At 37.1% G+C, this 21,334-nt stretch overlaps 1 protein-coding gene across 7 annotated transcripts in view; it reads right to left on the bottom strand.

The window, feature by feature from the left end:
- LOC111864158 (piezo-type mechanosensitive ion channel component) overlaps positions 1–21,334 on the bottom strand; it is a 288,244-nt gene that overhangs the window by 127,683 nt on the left and 139,227 nt on the right. For all 7 annotated transcript variants that reach the window (XM_023851212.2, XM_023851215.2, XM_023851216.2 and 4 more), the window contains 7 exons: positions 19,006–19,099; positions 15,225–15,415; positions 13,285–13,486; positions 11,131–11,226; positions 7,996–8,161; positions 5,721–6,085; positions 2,421–2,574 (listed from right to left, as the gene is read on the bottom strand). In XM_023851212.2, the coding sequence (XP_023706980.1) occupies positions 2,421–2,574; positions 5,721–6,085; positions 7,996–8,161; positions 11,131–11,226; positions 13,285–13,486; positions 15,225–15,415; positions 19,006–19,099 (1,268 nt within the window). The remainder of the gene's footprint in view (positions 1–2,420; positions 2,575–5,720; positions 6,086–7,995; positions 8,162–11,130; positions 11,227–13,284; positions 13,487–15,224; positions 15,416–19,005; positions 19,100–21,334) is intronic.

Genomic DNA, 21,334 nt, shown 5'->3' with positions numbered 1-21,334 from the left:
ATAATAATAATAATAATAGTGTGTTGGTCAATCAGTTTTCAACTCAGTGCAGCACAGGGAAGTCCAGCACAACTCAAAGTCAGTTCACAGGCTGCACGTAGTCAAGCTTTTCAGTTCTCATTTCAATGTAGTGCAACTAATTTAACCCAGCATTATTAGTAAGGTGGGGTCTCACAGACCCCGAAGATTTTAAATTTACTATAACTTTTTAAGAACGTGTGGCAGTGAGTCGTGCCTCAGTGTAGCTTCCCCTCCCATAACCCACTACTAGATGCCATATATGATAGGCTGTTGCATGAAAGCAAGTTTGGTGTGCAGACATGTAAAATGTGCTGGGGTCCAACAGACCTCACATTACCGAAAATGTGACTATATTCACTTCCAAAACTTAAGTTGTTTTGATGCATATTCTACTAAAATATTATCGATACTGCTGTGTCTTATATATTTTTACATATCAAATATAAGCAAATGTGTTTTTGTAAATATTTGGAGGGTATTTTGAGAATATCTCTTTTTTTTTTACAGATGAGTTATGAGCAGGAAGAACAGAGGTTACATCAACTTATAGATGGCACTTTGACAGAAGACGAGCCATTTAGCAGAGATAATGATATTGAAATTGATTTAAAATTACTCAGTAACCATGAGTCTAATACAGAACAAGACTGTGAGGAAGAATCCACAAAGGGAGCCTTTTACTCGGCGAAGGATAAGCAAACAAGATGGAGTAAAAACAAGTTAGGATCTCGAATAAGAACACGAGCACATAACATAGTTAGCCAAGCCCCCGGTGTTCTGGGCAACACAAAAAATGCAAAATCAGTTTTAGATTGCTGGGAGATATTTTTTCTTCATGACAAGATAGACCTAATTTTGAAGAATATGAATGATGAAATAGAAAGAAAGCAAGTAAATTACGCCAAAAATAACAGTTTTCAAAAGACTGATATGAGTGAAATAAAGGCTGTGTTTGGACTTTTATATTTAGCTGGTTTCTATAAGTCTAGTCACCAGGATCTTGAGGATCTATGGCCCACAGACAGTAGCAGTGTTGAATTACTTAGAAGCACAATGTCACTTGCTCGTCTCCATTTTCTTCTTAGATGTCTATGATTTGACAACCAAAGTACTAGAACTGAACAAAGATCTAATGACAAATTGGCTCCAATTAGAGACATTTTTTATAAGTTCAACCAAGTATGTGAGTCTGTATATTCTTTAGGAGAAAATGTAATGATTGATGAAAAGTTAGAAGCGCTTCATGGACGATGCAGTTTCCGAAGTACATTCCAAGCAAACTGGCACAGTATGGCTTAAAAGTATTTGCTTTGGTTGATGCCAAGTCCTTTTATACTTCTAAATTGGAAGTTTATGTTGGAGCACAATCTGAAGGCCCATACAAAGTTTCAAACACACCTTCTAAAGTTGTTACAAGGTTGATTGCACCTATATCTGGATCAGGGTGCAACGTGACTTTAGATGATTTGTTGACAAGTTACCCATTGGCTAAATCCTTGTTAGACGATCATAAGCTAACCATAGTGGGAACAATCAAGAAAAATAAAAGAGAACTGTCACCTGACTTCATCAATACCAAGCGAAGCAGCCCAATGACTACCATTTTTGGTTTTCAACCCAACATCACTATAGCTTCCTTTGTGCCAAAAAAATATCATGATTCGCACATTATAATATAATGATAATGCAGATGAGAGAACATCTAAGCCCAAAATCATTCTGTCTTACAACCAAACCAAAAGTGGGGTTGATGTAGTCGACAGAATGTCTGGAGTCTGTGGGACCCCATCGTACCACTTTTGTTACATTTTCCCACCTCACCAGCGCCTGGTTAAGCAAAGTGAGTGAGCGCAGTACAGTGCCCACTAGTGTTACTGTCAAGTAATGAGTGCACAAAGAATTAATTTCAAGAGCATAAGCAGTTACTGACATTAGGACAGTAACTGCTCTTCATAGTGATCCTCACCACAACTGGGGTCAGAACTGGAATCAAAGTTAGATCCAGCACTGAAAGCAACTTTGGAGCACTTAAATAAGTTGAGCACCAGCCAAGAAACGCCTCATTTGTAATGACTGGGAGTTTCATGTTAAGGTAAGAAAAGTTCACATTATGATAATATACATTTTACAAATTTGCCTTTAACCCCTTAATCTCCACTGTTACATCAAATTTCTATTATGTAAAATTACCTCTTCACTATGGCTCTGCAATTTTTTCTGTAAAACTTGCTAATGGATTATAATTTTGTGAAAGGAAACTATACACAACATGTTGTGAAGAGCAGAAATATCTGTCCCTTGTAGAACTTGAACTTGAAACTTATGTCATCTTTGTCCTTATAACAGGCTATCAAACAATCACATTCGATAAAATTAATACAAACTATATATAAATTTACCTGGATGCAAGAACAGTCATGGCCTTGTTCTCATTAATCTGGTGTATGAAATAGTAGCTGCTGAACAACCTCCTCATCATAATCAGGCACCCGAAACATACACCATCCCATATAAGACCACTATTTTCTTTTGGTACATTACACTGTGTCAAATCTGTAAGAAACAGTCAATTATTTTATTAACATGTAAGATTTGAGGCTTTCACGGTGGTAACTATGAAGAAAGCAGTCTTCTGGGATTTGGCACCGTGTATATGTGGTGTTAACCGACGTTTCGGAGGAACGTATCGCCTCCATTTTCAGGGTAGAAGGAAAAATATAAGAAATCCGTAAGTGAAGAGACCATGAGATCCGGTAAAAGCAGACTGGTGTTGGAAATATACACAGCTATGTGAGAGCAGTGAAGGAAGGGGGGAAGGGTAAGTATACAAGTGAAATCAGTAGTGTCNGGGATGGAGTTCAATCTCAATGGCTTCCCTAATGATGCGATCTATATAGCGGGTCTTGGTGGTGAGGATGGAGGTATTCTGAAGCTGAATACGGTGTCCCAGATCGATGCTGTGTTCAGCTACGGCCGACTTGCCCGGATGTTCGAGATGGATGTGCCGCTGATGCTCCTTCAACCTCATGTCCACGGAGTGGCCTGTCTGCCCAATATAGACCTTGCTGCACTCGCATGGCATACTGTATACACCCTGTGTCCTTAGGCCCAGGCTATCTTTAACCAGCTGGAGGAAATTGGATAATTTGTTTGGAGGCAGACCCACTGCTTTGATGTTGTCCCGGCAGATGCCAGATCCACAAGGCTACACAGGCCATGACTGACTAATATAACAACCCCCCCCCAGCTTAAGGATTAGTGCCCAGCCTTTAACCTTGCCTTTCTCTCCCCCAACACAAAACCCTGCTNCCCCCCCCTCCAACACTACTGATTTCACTTGTATACTTGCCCTTCCCCCTTTCCTTCACTGCTCTCACATAGCTGTGTATATTTCCAACACCAGACTGCTTTAACTGATTCTCACAGTCTCTTCGCTTGCAGATGTCTTATATTTTTCCTTCTACCCTGAAGATGGAGGTGATACATTCCTCTGAAACGTCGGTTAACACCACATATACACAGTGCCAAATCCCAGAAGACTGATTTCTTCATTTTATTAATAATCTACATCTGGGAAGTTGCAGAAGTCTGACGGAATATCAGAAAGGTACTTTGGTGGAGCAGGTAATAATAGAACAGCATAAGAACATCCATCACCTGGAGATTCAGGCACCTTTCCAACCGCCCCCCACATGGGAAAGCAGCTTCCACCACCATTTCACATAATGCAGGACAGTTCATAATTTCAGGGTCACAGATTAATATTTTGTCTTGAGGCACTTTAGAATCCTGAAATTATAAGCTAATATTCTGGGCCTTAGATTTCTGTGACTGAAGATTAATGTATGTATGACTCTGGCTTTTGGAAATAAACTGCATGGAATCTGGACAAACAGTAAGTAAACAGTACAACCATAAAGTCAACTCCAAATCAAAAGTTTATAACAATAAGCTTAATAGCTATTATTGTCATATCATTTCCAGATAAATATTAAATAATACTGCACTAATACCATGGGCCTCCAAACAGTTAACCAATCCATACATGTACAAGACAAGAATAATACCGCTACATGTCCACTGGAATATAACAATATGATTGCAACAAGAGACTTCATAATATGAAATATTACATGAACATAATATGCAATATTACATGAATAGTTTTTAACCATATTTTTAATTGTATAACTTTCATTTTCATAATAATTTTTAATTTTATTGTATTTATACCTTGTATTATTATAGTGTAACATATCTGTCAAGTATCCGGCACTACTGTACCATCATATTGAAATGTAGTTTGATAGTTTGTGAGTGTAATAATTATGTATTTGACTGATGATGGTTTCAAAAGCTGAAACATGTAGCTAAGGTAATACTGACCTCGACTGCCTCGTTATTGTGTTGTGACAGATTCTAATAAAGATTTTTGAGTTATACTCTATTTTCAAATTTTTTCTTTTAATTTTGATGCGTACTGTAAAAATGGTTTCCCACTTCTTCACAGAGTAGTTCTGCATTATAAAATCATTCCTGCTTGTAACACTTGACATATTTTAGCAGTTCCTGGTGTCATAAAACAGATGGAAGCAATAAAATCATTTGGTTCTCTGCTGGAAAATGTTACATCTTTGTTACAATCTTCAGATTTTTTAATACTATTTTGACTAAAGGACAGAAGAATGAAAGCATGGCTATTCAAGAAAAAGCTAGAGGGAACAATCTGATGGTCCCTTCTTAAGTGCTAAGACCTTCCACTGTAGCTGCAAGAGATTACTGCCCTTTCTATGGTCGTAAACAGACAGTTGCATTGTGGCTGAGATACAGAGTGCAATCTGTTTTCTCTGTGTTCATAGAGAAATCGAATGCTGTACTTTCATTTCATCATACAATGGCAAATAACGTTGTTTGGGAAATGACCTCCTACTTTTTCATCTGCAATATTTCACCCACAGGGGGCCAATCAACATCACTGGCCAACCCACTCAGAGAAGAGAATCAACTGTCACATTTGTTCTGCCCATGGGAAGAGGAGAAGAAACCACACAAAGTGCAAGAAATCTAACGTGGGCCTGTGCATTCTCAGGTGCTTCAAGGAGCACAACACAAAGGCAAGATTTAGTTAGATGATGCAGGGGGCAGAGCCTATATATACGTCAAGTAGATAACAAAAAAAGTATGCACATTGAATATTACTATATATTTTTAACACATTAACCTGCAGAATCTGCAATAAAAGTAGTGACTCATGGATGAGTTTTGGCATAACTCTTTTTTGTTGTTGTTCGCTTAGGTATAATTTTAATTCCTCTAGTAGGGTTTTACTCAAGTCAATCTGGTGGTTACTACATTTAAAAATAAATGTTTAGGATTGTGCCTTCTTGGTCTTGAAAGCAGGTACATTTAATGTGGGTTTATGCAGCAATGTAATACGTATTTCTTGTGTCTAAAAACATTAATAACCCCACGACTAACAAAGTAATTTCCAGGGTAGAGAGTTTTCTTGGGGACATGATAGTTATTCAACTAGTCAGTAATTACTGCCTTTGTGGATCACTGCTATGGTCACAAATTTTAAAAACTGGATTTAACAGAACATGATACAAGGTTTTTCAAGACAGTCATTCACATTAGGGGATAAGCTTTGTCAGTTTCTGCATATGGATCCCTGAATTCCAAACACTGTTCTTACTTACCACTAACTGTAAGTGATGATACACCTGAAGCAGGAAACTTCCTGATACATGTTATTCCAAATAACTGTGCGGCCCAGCAAGCATGACTCGTCACTTCCTGAAGGAATATGCAGCCAATGATCTGCAGTAAAGCTTTGATCATAATGATAGCCACATTGTAGCCCAACAGTGTGTTCCAACGCTTCAAGATGTAGGGCACAGGTCGCAGGTATATCTCCTCTCCTTGCCACAAAAACACAAAGGCACCCACAAGGTACCCCAGCGAAAATATATTCACTCGGTTTGTGCCAGCCAGGAAAACAATGGCCAGTGTTACCCAGAGAAAGGATGACAGAAAACAGCGCTTTGCAATATCCAGCCATGATCTGGAGAAGTAAATTTGGTTATTGAGGTTAATATGAAAGGTTTCAAAGTCATATTCCACCATCATATAAACAACTGGTAAAACTATTTTCACATATACATTACAGTAAAATCCCATCATCTGTTACTACCAGTTACATCAGCAAAAATTATGAATCTCTGAACACAATAGAAAAAGTACTATTCCATAGTAAGAACCAAAATTATTGCTTCTGTTGGTAGAAGCCTGAATTGAAGTTTTAAGATATAGTACTTACTGCTCTTTTCAGTAAAGCCTAGTTCTTACATCTCCATTAGACATAATTCTTGCCGCCTTTTGTCACTCACAAGAAATGTTCCATACTTATTACAGACATATATTAGGTATTCCTTATGAAGAAAATGAATACAATATATGTGGATCATGCCAGTCCATCTCTCACCTAGTATCAGAGCCTAACTGTTAAACAGATTTCCTTAAAATTCAACAGTGGAGACTTTCACTAAAAGTTGGGCATCCATTTGGATTTTCAGCCACATGGATTCACAGCAAAGCCTACTTTACGCAAGGTCATAAATTAACTTTTCGTGCTTATTTCATAAACAATATCAAAGTTTCGGTTAATTTTTTTTATATCAGAGATGTATACATAACACTGGTTGGACATTTTTATTGTTAGTTCCATTCACTGACTTCAAACGTCAGTGTAAGATTGTAATCAGATTCTCTCAAATACAGTCAACTCTCGATTATCCTGGATAATGGTGGGCATGGAAATCACGATTAATCGAAAACCTGGTTAAGACAAATGTTATTAAAAGTAGTACTGTAATACTGTACCTTCATAATGCTATAGGCCTGCCTGTATTTAAATTTACGCAACCTCATTTTTATGTCATCTCATGGCCTATTTAATACTTTTTTTTACATTATACTGAAGTGTGAATTAGTTATTTCAATCACAGTGTTCAACAACATCCAACACTTTTTATGAATATTCACACTTAACACTTAAAAGAAATTAATATTGTTGTTTGCTTTTTTGTGGCATTTTCCTTTTTACGGATATCTGTACGAAGCCTACGTAATATTAGCTTGTCGCTTAATAAACTGTTCTCTTCACTCTCAAGATAGTCTAGTAAGGATTCCAAATGATTAAGAGCAGCACCATGTGATATTTTCTTACTAGCAGCACTGTCCACCTCTTCCTCATTCTCACTTTCTTCCCGCTCTTCTGACTGCACCCCCACTTAACTTACAGTTTCGTCACTGCTTAACATTTCGAAGCCTGGCTCACACAAGTTTCTTTTGAATACTTAACACAACACGCTTCCTTTTACACCCTGACATTTTGCTAACGCACTTGAAGATCGATACAAAGAGACCAACTGGTGCGGTGTATCTGTCCTTGAAACTTTCCACAAATCCTTGCATTCTTTCACCCATACCCTAGAACATTGTGTTAGCATAACGGGACCAAAGAATGCAGAGCTCGGTTCACACTAGTGTGAAAATAGTGTTACAACTCACCATGTGAAACAAAATTGAAAGAATATTAAACAACATATAAGCCTCAAAAAAGCCTCAGTAGCACCGGTTAAGCTGCAAACCGGTTAGTCCGCCCCCGGATAATCGATAGTTGACTGTATATCATAAATGTTTACGAATTTTTGTCAAATTCAATATGAGACACCTTTGCATAATAAGAGTTGCTCATTTTGATTTCTAGTCACATACGAAAGGGTCAAATTTACAATGATTCTTTAAGAAATGGTCAACAATATTCCAACAATTCCTATAGGATAACTTCACATATACTGGCATCAGAATAAAAGGGGTAAAATATAATTAAGAATTGTGCAGTGTACTACAGTTGCATTAAATTAAGTATTGCTTTCAAAATTTGGATTTAAAAAAACTATCACTTCTTACCTGACATAAGATATGTGATCAGGCACAGGGTTAACAAAACCTGGCTGTTCTGTTTCCTTTAGGATACTCTTGTTACTTCCACCTGCATAGATTTGCCCAGCATAACGCCTCTCTATCCGGAATACAAGACTCTGTCGGCACACCAGCATCAGTAACACAAAGTCACCTGTTCAGCAAAACATGATCAAACAGAAATTTTTAGTCTCAAAATTATAAAAAAACCCTGCTGTACTTGGCTGCCTTATAACCACCTCAGACACTCTGCCCTAAATAGTCTGCAGTCACTGAAAACTGGTGTTCAGGAAATCTGCTGCAATAAACCTGAAAGCTGAGCACTGTCATTACAAAACTGCACCCAAGCCAGTTTCAGTCTATTTCAGAGCTCACAACCTACAAATATTACAGCAACATCTTCCTTTGAAGAACTAAATCAATATTTTCATGACTGGACCATAAGGAGTACTACTAAGAGAAGATCATCGTAATCTGAAATTCTTTTCATAAGGAAGACCGTTATACTCTTCTGTATGATAACAGAATTGAAGAAATAATGGCAAAATTTGTAATTTCAGAGTTCATACGACATTAGAGAAGACAGTGCAAGAGGTCACTGACAAACGACCATTGAAAAAACTCAAAAGATCCAAGAACAGAAGATACCAAGGAAGTCTTCAAAGAAGATACTGATAGATTCATTTTTAGGCATTCTTTACAAATTAAGAATAAAGCCTTATGTCAAGGTTATGTCCCTCTGTCCGTCAATGGCCCAGTATCAGTGCCTTGGTGCTAGGCAGATTTTCTTAAAATTTAAATATACACCATATTCACTCAACACTGTCCAGAAATTCAAAATTTCAGCTATATCTATCTACAATAACGCCTACTCACTGTACATAAGGCTACAAATGGACTTTGCATGCACCCCTTAAACCACTGCACAGATTTTGTTCAAATTTGTTATGGGAGACTTTTAAAAGGCTCTCTGGAAATTCAGACTTTCAGTAATACTGATCTGTAATAAGGCCTAGTTTGCAGATCATAAATGGAATATTTCCCCTATCCCCTGTAATCATAGTTCCCTTGCCAGAAAGTTTCTTAAATTTAAGTATGATGAGACAATCATGGAGACACGATCATACGCTTCACCTGAGGCTGGTATCCTCTCCATGGTGCTACCACTGTCATTAGCATCATCAATTTGCTTTAAATGTTATCTTCCGTCATGCTAGGGAGGTATTTTGGGGAAACAGTCTGTGACTTCATACTGAGCAAAACCTGGCTGGAGGGGACTCAACTTAATTACACTTGTCCTTTGAAACCTGAAAACGTTTAAGGTAAACATCTCCTTATCAAATCAAATGCAGGGCTCGTGCCTCGCATTATACCTTGGCCACATCTTTCCATTAATGGCCACTCTTGGGCTGTTACACAGAACTACCTGGATGTTATAAAAGAAGTCTCAGCTAGGGGGGGCCAGTTAGTTACAGCTGAAGTCTGATACAGTTAGGCCTAGTCAGATACAGAGGGATAGGTGAATACAGGGAACTACAGTTAGTTAGAGCTGAATACAAGTGATTACAGTTGGAGTCTTACATAGTGAGTAGTGGGCAGTCAGATTTCCAGTTCCTTAGTTGAAGAGTGATATAATTATGAGAGGTGCACTGTTGAACAGAGAATTAGAAAGTATGATAGTCAAGAGGATTACAAAGTGATGATCATGGTGTGGTGACAACTGACACAAAGGTCGGTAATACAGGGAGTTAAAGTGATAATTATGACAGGAGAGGCCCATGGGAAAGAGCTGAGAGGTTCATGAAGACCTTCAATTATGATGGAAGTGTAATCTGATAAAGTGCAAATCTCATGAAGGACTGGTGTAACTTTGCAGACATAAATATTGACATACTAAAACTGTACCACATTCGTTCCTTTCAAGTAGTGTAGTCATTCATCACTCCCAAAGTGTGAAACCCCATCCCAGTCACCAAAGCAACCTGTACCCTGAGGGAAAGATATCCTGACTCTACTGATCTGACGGGACAAACATATTGAAACGTGTTTCGTTACTGAAGAAGCCGTTTGGATTGTTAATTGGTTTATTCAACAACCTACAAGTAACGGCTACAATTACTTATCACACAGTTGCGGGGTTTCACGATTTATAACCCTATGCGCAAATCAGTTCACTCTGTCTTCAGTAGTCTACACATTTACAGCAGGGGAGCTATGTATCACTGTATCACACTCTTACTCGTAACTCACCGCTGGCTAGATTTGCTGCTGGGTAGGGAGGGGTTCTCCGTTGCGCAACATGTCACAATATTATCAACACTCCTGGCAGCTGTGCGAAGCCCAGAGGCTGGTATCTTCATGACAGCTGCCAAGAGTACGTAAACCCCTTATCACAGCCTTTGTTGAAACATGATATGAGAGACTTTCACTAACTACATTTCATTATTCCTATTTCTAAGTAGGCTTATCAGACTCTAAAGAATGCCACTGGTAATTTTGTGTACTATATAATGTAGTAGTTTTCTCAGTCCTGTTTAGTGTCTGAAACTGGACAACCAAGTATAACAGTGGGAAATGATAATAATGACATGAGACAACAATGATACTGACATTATGCAAAATAGCTTTCATTGTATGCTGCACTCAAATTCTCATTTTATTACCAACACACAGTATGTACTTCCATCTCAAGATATTTATGGATAAAACCTTCAGAAAAAGTTCATTATAGTCTTCTGGATATTTCAAAATGTTGAAATAATGAAATTACTGCCACTGCAAGAGAACACACTGCCAAGTGATAGAAATTATATTGAGAAGTTTAAACAGGAATACAGAAGACCTTTATGATTTTCGATGGGTCAGGAATAGCATCAACAGTCATGAACTGTGATTGGAGAGCATGATGTAAACATAACTGCAATACAGGATCTTATCAGTCATGTTTAAAAGACAGATCATAACTAAAGCCACTGCCATGCAGTGATCTCAGTAAGAGGCAGTAAGTTCCTCCAAAACATTGTTAAAATTTATGACTTTATATGGTATGACAACCAGAAGAGTCTGCAATGAGTATGGATTAACATGAAAACTTCAAGTCTTAAAAAAAGAAAGCCTACTTACAGACCAGTTTATATGCAGCAGGGGGATGTACTGGATCAGGCAAGAACATCCACTCCTGTAGATTCCTCAGGATCAGTGACTGGTTCCAAGGATATTCTAAAACATGGAAAATTTCACTGTTCTATTAATCAGACTGCAATATTCAAGTGTATGTCTGAGTATATTAAACCAGTCTGAAGATTTAATACGTTGAAAAAAAAAATGAAATTATATGGATCACTTGATCAACTAGTGTACACCACAGAACAGTGAGCTTCATGGTTCATTTAATGACACCATGTCAACTGCATATATTATACAGTGTCAAATGTTACAATTACTGACTTAACAACATAGCAGCTGCACGGGTTCAACAGTTTCAGATGTTAGGATCTCACTCTTTTGACAATTTCTGTTCATGTTTAATGCCATGATGGGTGAAACTGCTAACAGAACAAGAGCAAAGAAAAACCCAGACATCAAAACACTAATATTTGATGCTGTGTTTGTTTTTACAAAAATATGAATAGAAAACTGAAGAAAAACTGCATTAACAGAATACAGACTGAAAATGAGTATGGCCCAAAATATGCTATAAGGATTTCACAGAGCCTGAACGCATACCAGAATAGAAGGTATGGGCATAACAGATGAAAAGATGGAAGTATTTATTTATTTTGAAAGTTAAATAAATTCAGAAGACAAAATCGACAGAGAAACAATATATAAAAGGTAAAGCTATCCCTGTAACAGGCTGTGGAGGCCCACAAGGTTGTGAGATGTCGAGGCACCCACATTTTGTAGGCAGTTGGCTCATGGATGGTGGTGAGGACGTCAGCCTTACACACCAGCAGCACTCTACCCCCCGAAACATTCCTGATACAATGGTTTTGCCATAAAACGGATACAAAAAAAGGGCACTATAATTAAGATTTAATGAAAACAGACCTATAGAGCGATCCAGACAAGAAAATTTCAAGAAGAGAGGAAGGAACTTGTAAGAAACTGAAAAGGAAAAAAATTGTACTGAGACAGACACTTTCATCCATCCACCAGTACAAAAACAGGAGGAGGGGGAGGGGGGAGGAGGAAATATTGTTTCTGGGATGTGATGTCATGTACATTTTACTAATCATGAGGAGGAAGTGGAGAAGTTCTTTATATGCTGCACCAATATTTTTGAGGTAAATTTTTGTCAAAGAAGTATGGTTTACATACGTGCAAATATGGCTCATGGTATGTTACCTCACATTACTAGCTAATATTTCATAACACTTATAATAAAAATGCAACTGCCACTCTTCCTTAAAAAGTGGCATACAAACTTTAACAAAGAATAATGTCAGTTATATTCATTCATTCAATCATTCACTTCCTTTATTTTCCATATATCCATATAGGTAACAAACCTAGGATGTGAAAATAGATATATCAAGATACATATACAAAATTACACGAGTCACATAATTAAAATCACTTACATTAATCGATTAACATTAATAATAATATAAAGTAAAAATTTAATAAGATTTTAATTAATAAACATAATTTAAAAATAACTTACTATAAAACTTGAATTAATATAATTTTATTTAAATTACATATATTAACCGAATTAAGTACATTACAAATATACACACTTATGACAAATTATATTGATAATATTCATTCGTGGAATAAAAAGAATGATGATATAAAAACTTCTTCATGCAGATTTAAAACTTCTCACATCAGTAGCCAACATTTTTATTGTTTGAGGAAGATGGTTAAAAACTTTAATACCTGCTATGTACACGCCTTTATTGTATTTTGTTAGGTTAACTGCAGGTAAACATAAATTATTGAGGGCTATAGTTTTGTATTTGTGAATCTCATTGTTAAAATTAAATAAATGTTTATTATTAAATGTGTATAAAAGTAATGAACATATGTACTGACAGTAGAATGTCATTATTTCCAAATTCTTAAAAATGTCCCTACAAGATTCTCTGCGTCTAGAATTCGTTATAATTCTAATAACGTTCTTCTGCAATATAAAAACTTTGTTAACACAAGAAGAGCCACCCCAAAAATTATACCATAACTTATGATAGAATGTATATGAGCAAAAGAAATTAACTTTAATGTATGCTTGTTATATACCCTTTCAAGGTGACAATGGCATTCATTGCTTACCAATGCAAAGTGCAGGTGGCAAGCCCACTGCCATAGCATACTGAATGGGTATCAGCATTACAATGAACACCTGATAAATGCCCCAAATCTTAGCCAGTTTCTCTCTCTCCATGATGACAAAAACACAAAGCCACACTCCATAGAGGACAGCATACAGATCCATTCGAGTACCAATCAAAGCTACAGTTGCCATTAGACAAATCTGAAACAAAAGAAAGGTACAACAAGACATATATATTACAACAGATAGTGACTGTAAAATGCACTGTTAACATGTCAATTAATCATTGGCTTGCTATGTGATGACCACATTGATACTTCATGCAATAGTCACATTGGAATGGGCATTTCCTTCCAAACTACTAGTGGTCACAAAAACAGAAGATGGTTTTCATATACTTCAGGAATTTTCAATAAATGGTATAGAGTGATAACTCTTCACCATGCCTAACATTGCAGAATTTAGCAAAATGAATGTCTCTTATTGTATAAAACATCCTGAAATATAATGTACAGATGGTGGTTGAGTTGGTTACCACAATATTTTGTTAGTGGAATACCACTTTATTTTGAGCCAGCCTATAGCAGTAGTGAGACTAAAATTTTCCCCACTATTCTATAGAGACATCTGTTATACTTTCCTTCTGTGGGCTACTCATAAACGCCATTTCTTAGTTTCTAAGGATTCGGTTCCAGTCACTTAACGCCTGTGTGACTGTTCTATCAATATGACTCCCTCACTCATTCATGGCCATGTACTTCTCATACTGTAGCACCTTAATGAGTCAGAGTAAAAGAAAAAAGTAAAGGTATCCCTGTAACAGGCCGTGGAGGCCCATAGAGTTGTGAGATGTTGAGGTTCCCACATTTTCTATACAATCGGCTCATAGATGGTGTCACAAGGAAAATGAAAATAAATAAAAGCTGTCTTGCCTGTCTGTAGACAGCAGAATTGAGGGTGATGGTGGCGGGCTAAGTTACCACAGGAAGGTCAGAATAACAATGACCACCTAATATCAATAGCCTAGTGGATGATATATATACATATTATCAAGTGTAAGAGTTACTCTCACTGGAGTTTTGGATTGGACATTGGATTTATTGACCACTTACACACTCCCCACTAATGACTGCACTTTACAGATCACTGTCACACAGGCTAAGTCTTTTCTGGTCTGCAGTGTCTTCACTAGTAGTTGCATGGTAATGGTTTCTAACAATGACTATTCCTCTGCTTCCAGGCTCTAGTCCCCTCTGAATGGTGGCTCCCTTCCAACTGCCTAATTCCTGCTCCAGTTGGCCTACTTATAAGACCTTGGCATGGACCACTGTAGAAAACACCATTTTCAAGAGTACCTCCACTGTTGCATGCATACTGTTGCCACAAGAACCCATCTGTTTGCAATCATTGCCTAAAAACAAATTTGTTCCAGAGCTATTCACTAGCAATGGCTGTTTGTCTAACTCCACAGTTCTTGCTTGGAGTAAATATGCCACAATATCTTCAATACTAATCTCATCAACACTTCTAAAATCTAAGTTAAAGTTAGCTGCCATCCCATGCATATGACAGAGGATATATAGTAAAACTGCCAAATTTCAGATACAGCCTTGGGAATTGTAGCTGTACAAATGTGGCAATCAAAGGGCTAAGCGAAAGTCATTCTTCTGCTAAGCACTGTGCCATGAAGACATACAGGGGATGCAGACACTAAATAGCATTAAATCAATAAGCATGGTCAGCTTGATGATATGCTGTTAAACCATACATGAGAAAGAAAGAAAATTAATCAGAATAAGGATAATATACATACTAACAATATGGGAAAAAAACCGAATTCAACAGCAGTTGAACTGTGATGAGGAACCAGTGGTGTCTTAGTCAAGTGCTACCAACACTGAAGTAAATAAATTTGCCTGAGAGCTACCACTTTACCTACCTCAATACCAAACTTGTAGAAGCCATAATTGAGGAGATACTTAAAACAGCTTCGAAGATCACGATCTGCGTGGCAACGCTGTATGTTTTGGAACATTATATGAGGGCGGGAAATTAGTTCACCGCTTAGTTGGCGCTTGTAGAGTTGCCGAACCCTGACCACAGCCATTAATGTTGCCAAGAAAATCAAACCTGCAACATTAGAATATAACTTCAGAAGAACTGTCATCAATACATCTCACATGATGATCTGCAACACATGCAGTAGGAGGAGGGGTCAAATGCAAACCATACCTAACCCATCTCTTCCAGTGCACTTCATAAATTTTCATTTGGCTGAATGCTCCTGCAACATTTTACTGTTAAATTAGGTTAGTAAGATGACTGGAAATGGAATCACGCAAAGATTAGTTTAATGTTCCCATGGCTTACATCAAAAACAGCCAACTACTGGTTGTATATTTCAGCTGTGCAATGTCCCAGCAGATTTTGATGAAATTTGTTACTATAGGTTTATGCTAAAAGCTGTCACAAAAATTTCAATTTCACACATGCTGGTCCAATACAAAAATTACTTTGCAAGAAATTCAAATCAAACTTACAAATGTTCTCATGAAAAGTTCATCATAAGAAAAAACTGTACATAAAATAAAAAAAATCACATTCACAATCTACAGATTTTATTTGAAACATATCTTGAGTTGTTCTTTATTCAATGAAATACAGTACAAAGAAAAAAATACCTTTAAAACTGTTCCTGTCTCAACACAACTCACTCACACTTCACTGAGTAATAATGAGTTTATGGTCTTATGCTAGTACATCGCGCTCTATGTTTCGGCTCCTAAAGCCATCACAGGCCATACAATTCAACAAATATTTTTGAACTACTGAACTGTGCACTATATATGGTCTCATATAATTTAAGTTTAGGAAAAATTTTAAAGGTAATTTTATAGAATAACATAACAGAATGAACTCCTTGAAGACAAAGAAGAAAGTCTGCTTGATATAGTATCATGACTGTTGATTACTCTACAAAATATTTCAGTCTTCAACAAATGAACAGCAAGGTCAATTACATAAAATCATGAAGCATTTGACTGTGAGAGATAATATAACAAAAGGCGGAGTAAGTTCAGAACAACCAAAGAAGCACTGATCCAACTCCATTTCTTCAAAAACAGGCTATATCAGTCTAACCAAAAGTAATAGTAGTAGCTGTGGTGATGGTGGTGGTGCAAAGAATAGGAGGAAGAGGAGGAGGAGGAGGAGGAGGAGGACGACGACGACGAAGATAATACATCTGAAAACCTCTGTTCTCTATAGGCAACATATCTTTCAGTTATTTTATATACTCAAAAGCATCAACTCCATGACAGTGTGAACATTTGATTCTTGAAGCATCAAAGAAGCAGACAATGGTCTTCGTTATGTCAGGTTTCAAGAGAAGCTGACTGCTACGCACCTTCTATTAGATGAATACAGACACTGAAGTCTGCTAGTACAGTCCATTTCTGAGGTGAGGGCTTGTATGTGACAGATTCCACTTTCCTCGCTGACAATAACAACAACAAGACTAGGACAGGGGACTTACAGTCAAATGGATATTTTAAATCACAGTGGTGCCTTAGTAATCCTCCTAGTCACATTTTTACCTTTGCCAGAGATAAAGTAAGGAAAAGATATGACCAAACATCCACACTTTAAAATCGAGAAGTCTGGTACAGAAGTCTAGTGCTTCAACCATTACCGCCTACTAAATAATTTCATGGAGATGAGCCCTTTTTGAGAAACCACTAGTCAAGCAGCTTCTCATGAACATTTTACAGAACCCAAAGGTTCATTAACACGTTCACAAGAGCCCTACACTTGTCCTTATCCTAAACCAGATCGATCCAGTCCATACCATCCCATTCTATCTCTCCAAGATCCATTTTAATATTGTCCAACTGCCTACACCTTGGTCTTCCCAGTGGTCTCTTTCCTTATGGCTTTCCCACCAATATCCTATATGCATTCCTCTTCTCCCTCATTCCTGTCCAGCTCATCCTGCCTGACTTGATCATTCTAATTATACTTGGAGAAGAGTAGAAGTTATGAAGTTCCTTATTATGCAGTTTTCTCCAATCTCCTGTCACTTCATATCTCTTAGGCCTAAATATTCTCCTCAGCACCCTGTTCTCAAACACTCTCAGTCTATGTACCTCTTGTAATGTAAGAGACCAAGTTTCACACCCATACAGAACTACAGGTAAAATTATAGTTTTGGATATTCTAATTTTTATGTTTTTAGACAGCATACAATGCAAATGGTTCTGAACTGAATGTTAGCTAGAATTACCTGAATTCAATCTCCCCTTAATTTAATCCAGAATCAAGTTCTGATTTGTTACTGTTGCTCCCAAATATTTGAATTGTGCCACATTTTCAAAAATATCTGTTAGTTATCTTTATGTCACAATTTTGTCTTGCATATTGGTGATGAGACAGCAATATATACTGAGTTTTCTCTGTGTTTACCTCAAACTAACCTCCTTATTGTACCAGTTAAACTTTCTGTGTTTTTCTTTATGGTGTGTGCGTTTTATCACCCAGTAGATTCACATCATCAGCATAGACCAGCAGCTGATGTGTCCCCTTCAATTTCAGTCCCACCAGGTTTTCTTGAACCTTCCCAATGGCATATTCTAAAAAAAAGTTGAAAATCTGTGGCAACAGATCATCTCCTTCTTCTAGACCATTCAGAATAGGAAAATTATCAGACAAATTTTTACCTATATGGACTTCACTATACATTTCGTTTCAACACATTTTAATCAACCTAACTAGTTTCATGGGTACACCAAATTCTATGAGAATACTGTAGAGTGCATCCCTCCTAACTGAATCATAGGCTATATTTAAGTCTACACATATCTGACGTACTGTCTCATCTTACTCCCACTTTTTCTCCAGTATCTGACAAATGCAAAAGATCTGATCACTAGCTGATGTCTTATGCCAAAACCCACAATGACGATCCCCACCTTCATCTATATATGGACTTAACTTTGAGAGAAGAATATTGGTTAAAATTTTGTATGAAGATGACAGCAGTGATATCCCACAGTAATTATGACAGTCAGTTTCATTGCCCTTCTTGTGAACTGGTACAATAATATGCTTCTTCCACTGCTCAGGCAATTCTTCCTTATTCCAAATAGCATTAATGAGCTTATTCAGCCGAACTATTACCATCAGGTTGCAAAAATCTGGTAATGTAAGGAATAAAATTAAGTGGACACTCAATTACATAGCTCCTAGTATAAGGTACAGTTTTAGCCTATGTATTAAAGTTTGTCATGAGGAAGTCATTGATTAGAAGGAGGTATACTGAGTTTCAACTTGCAGAGCATCACGTGGAAACAGTATTCAGCAATGGGAAAGGAGGTGGTTGCACAGTGCCATTTTAATTTTACTTATTATAAAGTTCACAGAATATAAAGAAATAAAATGATAAAAATGTGCACTTAAGTAAGAACAGTAACACATAAACAGTTTAAAACTGACAAACCTAGCAGTTACACAATGGGTTGTCAATTAATTTGTACTTTAAATTATGTACTATTTATCACTAACCAATTAACTCCTTCAGTCACAGCACAAATCTCTGTGCCTGAGTATGGTGCATGCCTTTTGTCATGAGGATGATGGCTCTAAATTTGACTAAACAGTTTCCCTATCCCTTTCTATGGTACAAATCAAAGATATAATTCTGGAGTAGATTTGTAATGACTTACCTATATACCCTTTCAGTATTTCTGGCAGTGTATGATCTGAGTGGCTCTTGTATAGACCAAGCCAATCTGCGTCATTTCCTGTAGTATCATTTTCCTACAGAATAAAGAGAGTAATCACTGTCATTGCCCACAAATTTTAGAAAACACATTTAATCTAAAACTAAAATCTAGGACCCATTGCTTGGCTGGTATTACATAATTATATAATATATATAATTATAAAGTATTCACAGTATCTGCCACCTGAGATGCAGTAATGTTTCCAGTGGTATAATCATTTTAGTGATGATTTTATAGTCTGTAAAATATTTCAATTTTGCAGTGATATTTTGAAGAACAGTTCAGTTCATTCATCCATACCAGCCTTGAGCTTGCCCACATGGCAATAAGAAACTCTGTTTGTCAATGAGCGAACCCCAGTGTTGCAATAAGCCAAGCTGGGAGTGTGTGTTTTTGCAAGACAGATGTCAGCGAACTATGATTGTGTTTCATTTCTAAATACCACATGCCGGTCAAGACCATGTATACAGAATGTGAATGACTACGGCATACATATGAGATCACATAGTGTGAATGGAAATGAAAGTCAGTGGTGACAGTAGCAGATTTTTTGAGAACTGAGCCAAAGGACAGAATTTTATTGATAAATATATATAAACTTTAATGTAATGGCTATAGAAATGATAATGTAGGTATGTGAAGTCTGATAATTGGTCTTTCAAAGGCTTTTTGTTCTATAATTTTATAGTGACACATGATTGACATATTGCATTTTAAAATGGAACAAAAATTATAAAATTAAAGGCCGCAGTGACAAATTTAAATGTCCAGGGGAATTTAATGTGCCACTGTGAGAGACAGAAGAGTATGGACAGGAACAATTTGACTGGTTAATGCACTAGGTCACAGCAAAAATAAACATCATCTGCCATATAACACACTAAAACACAGAAGACAGAGGCCATTTAAATTTGCTGGTTTAGTAGGACTGGGATATGGTGAATAATAAATGGTATGCTAAGCAGTTAGAAGTCCTTCAAAACACTAGGTTTTACTGTGTTAGGGCATATAGATGGAATGATCAGAGTTTGATTCCCAGCAGCATCACATGCTTTTCTCTTTACCACCACAGCCATTCAAGCTCAGATGCCCAGTGACCCTTCTATGCACTGGGTATGACAAGTCATTTCCCAGGGAGTAACGACAAATACGTACTCATCTACATCTAATGGAGATATCAGGAAAGCACACAGCTTTAAATACATCCTTTATAAATCTTCATGGCATTAGTGGTTATGCATGGCACCACTTCAACTTTACCTTACATTTTACTCTGTTATTAGGTACATCAATGACTATTTGATTTTGCCATTTTCTACAGTGCCAGGTGCAGCAATGGGATGAAGATAGGACAAATCATGCCATAAATATGTCCATATTAGGGATGAGAAGGAAAATGCAAAATGAAGTGTGTGACACAGAAGAACAGAAAATGTTTATGGTGGAGTGTAATTTCAACTACCAATAGATGATTGATTTAGCCAGTATAAAAAATATTACCTGTGACTGAATGAAAAATTAACACCAAACTTCTTGAATGAAATGTGTTACGATTCATATTTCACTTGATCAATTGCGCCATCTTTCTATACATCAGATCCACTTGTTAAAATCATAGCATCAAATAACCCATTTCACTTGCTCTGACATTTGTAATTTTTGGTGGTAAGCTTTAATTTACTGTCATATTTTTTATGATTCTGTCAACACTCACTAAAGTTTCAATAACAATTATTAAAATATGATCTATATCATTTTAAAAACATTAACATAAATAAAGATATACGAGGGGGTACCCAAAAGAAACCAACTTATTTTTTTCGATCGAGATTGAACTGCATCCAGGAAATATGAACAGAGAGGGGGGGTTTTGTCTCAGCAAGTCTTGGAAACCTCTCATCTGTTCTCTTAAAAAACCCTCACCGGGATATGACGCCAGATCCAGAAGGCCACACAGGCCATGACCAACCAACATAACAACCACCCCCACCCCCCTCAGCTTACGGATTAGTGCCCAGCCTTTAACCTTGCCTTTCTCTCCCCTACACAAAAACCACGCTTGTCCCAGCTCCCTTTCCCCTACCCCTCCCACACTACTGCTTTCACTTGTATACTTGCCCTTCCCCCTTCACCCTCACTGCTCTCACATAGCTGTGTATATTCCCAAACTGTCTGCTTTTACCGGTTCTCANGTTGTCGCTTGCAGATTTACTTATACTTTTTCTTCAACCCTGAAGATGGGGGCGATACGTTCCTCCGAAACGTCGGT

The sequence above is a fragment of the Cryptotermes secundus genome, unplaced genomic scaffold, assembly GCF_002891405.2.
Source record: "Cryptotermes secundus unplaced genomic scaffold, Csec_1.0 scaffold1647, whole genome shotgun sequence".
NCBI classification, from domain to species: Eukaryota; Metazoa; Arthropoda; class Insecta; order Blattodea; family Kalotermitidae; genus Cryptotermes; species Cryptotermes secundus.
This window is presented reverse-complemented; position numbering and strand designations above follow the sequence as displayed.